This window comes from Macrotis lagotis, chromosome 6 (genome assembly GCF_037893015.1).
Source record: "Macrotis lagotis isolate mMagLag1 chromosome 6, bilby.v1.9.chrom.fasta, whole genome shotgun sequence".
In the NCBI taxonomy this organism is placed as follows: Eukaryota; Metazoa; Chordata; class Mammalia; order Peramelemorphia; family Peramelidae; genus Macrotis; species Macrotis lagotis.
In genome coordinates this window covers 187,423,289-187,430,796 of record NC_133663.1, presented here as the reverse complement: position 1 = coordinate 187,430,796, position 7,508 = coordinate 187,423,289, and the positions used below count along the sequence as shown (strand labels likewise).

Here is a 7,508-nt window from a genome sequence, read left to right as displayed (position 1 = left end):
AAAATGTGGACCTAAAAAGCTTGGAAAAGGATAAATGTTGAAATCTATCTTTGCATGTAATTGTGAAAAATGGAATTTTTTCTCAAAATAAAAGCAATATAATTCAAGCTCCTCATTTTACAGAAAAGGGAAGTTCAGCCCAAAGACATGAAGCAACATCCTCATAATCAAGTATAGAACCCAGTGGTCTCTTGACTAGAGTCTCAGAACCCAATTTCCAGCCCTTCACTTTTCCTCCACCCATCAAACTTCCCAGAGTGCTCCCACTTGAGAGGAAGAGTACTTCCCCCCCTCCACTCCCCTTTGGCAGTTAACTGAGAGAGGAGAAAGTGAGAACTTTAGGGATAAATAGACATTCCCATGTCCCACCTTCATTCCTAGTCCATCACTTGCAGCCAACTTGTTCCTACTGTCATCATGTTTCTTTCTTGGGCATTCCTGGGAGAGTAGGAACTCTTCTACTGTTCCAGAGCAATGAGAACTTCCCCATTACTCCAAAATGGAGTCATATTACCGGAAATCTGGTCATCTAAATCATGTCTGGGGACCCACACCATGTGGAATGCCAGGAATCACCAGACATGGAAAAGCATCACACAGATTGAGAAGACATGACTAGGTATAATTTGTACTGCTAGAGTTTGCCCCACATGGATGAGATCAAAGATCCAGTGAAATAGTAACATACCTTGACATCGACATAAACTAATTTAAAAAAACCCCAAAATATCCTCTTCTATTTCTAGAGTAGGACTATGATTTCATTATATTATGAAACTTTATTTAGATACTGGTTAAGGACCCAATTGAAGCATTTTCTAGGAGAGTATTTTTTGTTTGTTTTTGAAGAAAGGAATTTTGTTCTGTTGTTTATCTTGGAAGGTATAAATATCCAGTCATTGTAAACAAATTCTCAACAGAGTAACTAGCCAAGTTCAGAAGCAAAAAAAACTCATCTCATTCAAAGTTCTTTGTGCTCCTTGTATTAGCCTGAACAACTCATTTCATCTTTGGGGCTGCGTACCAACCCAGAAAATGGCAAAAATAGTTTTGCTGCATCACTAGGTTGTTCCATCTTTAAAAGCTACAGTATTTATATTCCTTATCTCCACTCCCTATTTATTAGCCACACTTAGCAGGATAACAGTGAACACTGTACACTTCTGATATTCTCCAATTTTCACATAAAGGAGTGGTCATTACAATGTTTAGGAAATTTCCTCTTGCAAAACTCTGGTTTCCAGGGACTCAGGTTTTTCTGGCATCATGTCCTCTACTTCCTTCTTCAAACTGACTATTTCTTCTCCCTCCAGCAGTTTATCCTCTGATTCTTTCCCTGGATCATGCCACATGACTATCTTGGATTCTTTTTGCTCCATCAGTTTAGATTCTATGTTGTCCTCTTCTTTAAATTCTTTCTCCAATTCTTTCAAAGAGAATATTCTTGATTCTGTTTGCTCCATCGGTATAGACTCTACATCCTCTATTGGGTTATGCTGTTTGTATGGAGAAGACTCTGTATTCTGCGTCGGATTAGACAGTCTCTTCTCTAGTGGATTAGATGCTGTCTTCTCTAGTGGATTAGATGCTGTCTTCTCTAGTGGATTAGACATGGTCTTCTCTATTGGATTAGACACTGTGTTCTCTGGTGGATTAGACACTGTGTTCTCTAGTGGATTAGACTCTGTCTTCACTATCAGTACGGACTCTGTCCTCTCCAAAGGATTAGGCACTGTCTTCTCCACTGGATTAGAAATTGTCTTCTCTGGGGAGTTAGACATTGTCTTCTCAATTGTACTAGCCACTGTCTTCTCTATCAGTTTAGACGCTGTACTCTCTAATGATTGAGAGTCAGTCTTCTCTAACGGTTTAGATATTGTCCTCTCTATTGAAATAGACCCCGTCTTCTCTATCGAAATAGAGCCTGTCTTTTCTATTGAGATAGATGCTGTCTTCTCTGTGGGTTTAGTTATGGCCTTCTCTATCACAATAGACCCTGTCTTCTCTATTGAAATAGACCCTGTCTTCTCTATCGAAATAGACCCTGCCTTCTCTATCGAAATAGACCCTGTCTTCTCTATCGAAATAGATGCTGTCTTCTCTATGGGTCTAGACTCTGTCTTCTCTGTTGGTTTAGACTCTATGGACTCCTTTTCTTTCACATTGATCCTGCTTGCTTTACTATCTTTTTTTTGCTGCTCATTTGCTTCTTCCTCTTCTTTCATTTTGATCAATGTTTTTACTTCCCTCAGCAGTTTACTTTCTGATTGTAACTCTTCTTCCAGTTTTGCCACTCTAGAGTTTACATCCTGCAACAGCCTAGTCCCAATCTTCTCTATTTCTTCTTGATTAAATTCAAATTTTTTCTTGTCTTCCTCTTTTACTGTCTTACCTGTGTCTTCCTCTTTTTTTAGTGTTGTTTTTTTGGGTTTTTCTTCTGTCTTATCCTCTGTGTCATCTTTTTTATGCTTGGTATCTTCTGATATTGTTTCCTCTTCCATGTCACTATCCCATTCTTCCACCTTTCTTTGCCTGATCTTTAGTAGTCTTTTCCTTGGTGTTATCCTTTTTGGTCTTATTTCCTGTTGCAACAAAAAAATATGTGTTAGAAATATACTTTGATTTAGTCAGAATGTTTAGTAAATGATATTTTTTAAAAATATGAAATATTCTTGTTACCCTAGAGTTGAGCAGAAAACACTTCTTAGTTTCAACTCCATTGTTCAGACTTTCTGAAATATATTTAATATATATTCCTGCCTAAGCATTAATTTTAAGCTGTTAAAAGAGATTAGGCTCTTAAAGTTTAAAACTGTATTAAAACTTTTGGGACATCTTATAAAACTGAATCTTTTAAGATGATTTTCTTTTGAGGGTTTTTAAATTAGAATGACAGTAGTATTATGTTATAGATATGGAAGGCTGAATTAAATCCCTATTGAAACATCCTGATGGAAGATGTCTGTACTTTGATTATTAGATGTCTGATGAAAGCCTATTTTCTCAAAATGTATCTTTTTTTCCTAAAAGTTAAAAATCCAGTTAACTGAAGGTTTCAGGCAGTTGAAGTATCTTTAATTAATAATTTAATTGTAATATGAAAGCTGTTGTTTTTATCATTTTTAATAAATTACTGTTGAAATAATGAAAGTTAATAAGAAATCTGGGATTTAGGAGTGGAGAGTGGGGTAGTTGTGAAGGGATTAAAGAATTAAAAGTCCTTCCCTAAAATAGAGAAGAAAAATATTCATAATACTTCTCAATGTAAATTTTAGTTGACACAAAGAAGCAGATGTCAGAATTGTTATCACTTGCCTTCTGAGGTAGTTTATAAAGTTCTAATAATAAACAAATGAAAAGAGGCACATGAATGGTTCTTGGTTTTTCCTCTGTCAATTGTAACCATAAAATGCACACATCAATGAGAAGAATTGGGTTCTTGTGATGAGTCTAAGGAAATAGCAATTTTTCTAATTTTATGCCAGGATTCTCTAAACTGATTAGTTATATGCATTATCATACTAGCAGAAGAATAAATTCCATACAACTGTTCCATACAACCCTTAGAGAAGGTCAATTTCTTTAACTTCCTGGTTTGGACTGATAGCTAATAGGTGAAGTCATTCAACCACACAAAGAGGGTCTTGAGACTCTTTTCCTACTTTGATATTCCTGAAGAAATCTTATCATTTCTAAAAGTGTAGTATTTAAGTAGCTTGATTCTTTTTTCTTCTTTTTAGGATATAACTTTAAAGGATATCCCCCTTTTGAGATGTTACAATTTTTCTCTTTTTTAAAAACCAGTGAGGAAGCCACAGAGATTTTAAGAGCTGAGGAAAAACACATGCAGGTAGGCTTCAAAGAAGATGTTATTTCTATACTTTTACTCCCATAGCAGAAATTGCAAGTTCAGTTATAAGGGAAGGTAATTTATGTCCGAGTTATGCTATAATCCTGGCTCTCTGATTCTTATACCTATTCTTGCCATTATGGTCACTGTCATTTCCCAGATACAACACATAATAAGTCAAAGCATTTTATAATTTTTTAAAAAAGGTATGGTTGTTATATTGGTTCTGTAGTTAACCCACCTTTTTCTTTTAGAAGTACAACTTACACCTTCCAAACCAAAAGGTGGGTTATAGAAGATAAATTGCTAGTTATTTCCTTATGCTCATATTTTGTCATCATTGCAAAGAGTCCCAATAGCAAGGATCCTTAGGATCTCATAAAATCTTATCCATGCCAGAAAAATCTCATCAGTGGCATGGTAGGAAGCATTAAAAATGACATGTATTGCCAAGGCTATTTGGGAATCCAATGGCCGCTTTTTCCCCAAAGCTCTTTTAAAGCATAGTCTTTTTGGGGGGGGGGAATATATGAATTATGATACATGTATATATTAAGTGTGTATGAGTGAATATATAATATTTGGTTAAAATTAGTGAAAGGTCAAATAAAATGTATTTTTCTGATGTTTCCATGATCACCTCTGCCCTCAGCTATTGTCATGCTTTTCCTACTTTCTCTTTTTAGTTTTGTTTCAGTCATCCTCTGTCTTGCATCCTTTATGCAATATCTTTTTTTTATCTATCACACAAGACCACCATTGGGCAGTAGATATAGTTTGCAAACACAACTAACTAGATGGAACTGAAACACAACCAAATAAATTGCAAGCCTCTCTTCTTCAGTTGAAACAAAATGTTATTAGCATCAACAAGAACTAGTTTCTTCACTATCAGCATATGGAGCTCTCTATCTTATCTTTATGTTAACTCTGTAGTGTAGGCAGATTGAGGATTTGAATACATAGTATTGGGAGATTATTAATGAAGTCTTTTTAGTGTTAATATTGCAAAATGCCTGATAAGTTAAAATTTCCAAATATCATAGTAACTCCCTAAGTTATAAGTTGAGCGCCTTCATAAATGACAATTCTTTAAAGACCCATAAGTTGCAGTAGTAGTATTAAAATCATCCTACAAACCTGAAAGAAAAACTAGTACTTTGAAAATACTTAATTTAGAAAGAGCAGAGATTAAGCTCTAAAAGAATTTAAGAGTACCTTGAACACTTTTGGTTTGGCCTTTCATTTGTAATCTGAAAGTCAAACATTTTCCCTATATAATCTGAGTTTCGCATGTTAAATATTCTTTTGCAAGGTGTCATAAAAAAATCTGGCCATGGATATAGACAGACGAAGTGAAGTAAAGGGTTATGCAGTCTTATAAAGAGAATCATTAGTGTGAATAAAACCAATTAAGAAAATCTAAGAAAGGCAGTTTAGATTCTTTTAATTGGTTTTATTTACAGTAATCATGCTCTTTACAAAAACAGCATAACCCTCTACTTCACTATATCTTTATTGTACATATTCTGTTAAGCATTTTAATAGTAATGCTTGTTTCTGGGTGGGATGACTATAAGGTACTTAAATAATAAGAGATATTACCTATACATGCCTGATGAATATGGTTGAAGCAAAACAAATTTCGAGTAAGCATACATTAAAAATGAAAACAATACTTACAGTGCTTACCACTATATGAGAGCAACAACATGGTTGTGAAATTTCAGCTAAATTTTCACTGAAATTGTCGTCCCCTTCCCAGTCTTCACAGCATCTTTGACACTGATACCAAGGCAGACAGCTTGCAAGTCTTTCTTGAAAGGATCTGTTTTCTCTGTCTATTCTACGAAGTTCTCTTTCTCTCCTATCGCTGTTTAAATTCAAAAAGTCAAAACTTAATTCAAATATGGTTAAACACCTTAAATCATGATCCCAGTACCATAAAATTGTAAATTTATCAAAATTTTTGTAAACTCATGTACTGAGACTTTAAGATGCCTTCAAAAAAATGACTTCTTCTTTGTTATCTAACATCTAGCTTGATTTTTTTTTGGTTATGTAATGATCAGTGAAAAATAGATGACATTTATATAGTGCTTTGCCTGTTGTACATGCATTATCTCATTTGATCTTCAAATAACTATGAAGTTCCATATTGTTCTAATCCATCTCTGAGAGAGGACCATTAAATTTCCTATCTAATTTTTGTCATTTTTTCTTTGAGAGTTTAGATTTGCCATTTGGAGTTTACTTAATATTTTGTCTTCTTATCTATGTTTTCTTTAAGCATAATTTAGTTTTCTTTTTCATCTCTGTGTAAATTTTTATTATTGTCAGGCAACATAATTGCAATTTCCCACTTTCTCTCTTTTCGGATTCACTTAATGCATAGTTCCAACCTTTCATTTTGATTCTGTATGTGCCTTGCTTTTTATGTGCCTTACTTTTTTTGATTGAGTTTCTTGTATGCAACCCATTTCTGGGTTTGGTTTTCTTAGCCATTGTCACTCTCATTTTATTGGATTATTTAATACATTTACATTAAAATCTTTTGTGTGTGTGTGTGAGGCAGTGGGGTTAAGTGGCTTGGCCAAGCTCACACAGCTAATTATTAAGTGTCTGAGGCTGATTTTGAGCACAGGTACTCCTGACTCCAGGGCTGGTGCTCTATCCATTTCAGCACCCAGCCGCCCCTACATTAAACTCTTACCAGGTTTTCCTTTTCCCATTTGTTACTTGGTAATATGTCCCCAATTTAGTTTTGCTTAAATTATTTTCATGTTCATCTATTTTCAAAGACTTTTCCCACCCTCCTTTGCCTACTCTTTGTCCAGTTATTAGATTTTACTTATTTTTCATTTCGTTTCTCCCCTCTTTTGTACCTTGTCTTTCTTCAGTCTGTTAAATTTGTTCAAAATCTTCACTTCTTCTCCAAACCATTTTCTTTTTTACTGTGCCTTTTTCCATAAAGTTTTTCTGTTTTGTTCTCTTCAATATATCTTTCACCTTGTATTCTCTTCTGAATTTTATTTTCTGTTTTGTGGGCTACACACTTATTTCTTCTTTATTGTTACTTTCAATAGATTAAAGCTTCTGGAGTACCAGGTTTGAACTCCATCTTCTAAATGGTACCTGTAGATCTTGATTCATTCTTCTATTTTTTTTCTGCTCCTATTCCTTCTTAGAAATAATTCACGAGGAAAGCAAAGTCAATTGGAAGCTAGATGGCATAAATTGCCTTTTGTTTTAATTTTTGCCTTCAGAAGGATCTGTCTCCTTCCCAAAGGCTATAGTGTATCAGGTTCTGTTTCTTCCCCTATCATTAAGAGTGCCAGGTGTCCTTAAGAACTGACATCTCTTTATCTTCAGTACAAATTCCCCACACTAAGTCTGCCATGATGTTCCTTTCTCCTATCATATACTCACAACTTCTGCCCCATGGGAATGTCCTTCAACAGAGTTATTCCTCTTTCCCCTTTGGTGAAATTCTACTTTTACAATCTCACTTGTCACTTCTTTCACTCTCCCTTTTTCCATAGCCTCACCATCTCTTCACTGTTTACCCATGATTTTGTAGGGGTACAATACCTATTCCCTTTGTCCTCTCCCTTCCTCTTTATCCTTTTATGCAATCTTCCTCCCTGCAACTGCTATG

At 34.8% G+C, this 7,508-nt stretch overlaps 1 protein-coding gene across 8 annotated transcripts in view; it reads right to left on the bottom strand.

The window, feature by feature from the left end:
• Nucleotides 1-759: 759 nt before the first annotated feature.
• The window catches only part of LOC141491312 (uncharacterized), a 44,386-nt gene continuing 37,637 nt past the window's right edge, over nucleotides 760-7,508 (bottom strand). For 7 of the 8 annotated variants that reach the window (XM_074192121.1, XM_074192124.1, XM_074192125.1 and 4 more), the window contains 2 exons: nucleotides 5,534-5,723; nucleotides 760-2,582 (listed from right to left, as the gene is read on the bottom strand). In XM_074192121.1, the coding sequence (XP_074048222.1) occupies nucleotides 1,209-2,582; nucleotides 5,534-5,723 (1,564 nt within the window). In that variant the 3' untranslated portion in view covers nucleotides 760-1,208. The remainder of the gene's footprint in view (nucleotides 2,583-5,533; nucleotides 5,724-7,508) is intronic. The other variant, XM_074192123.1, reaches the window with a different exon arrangement.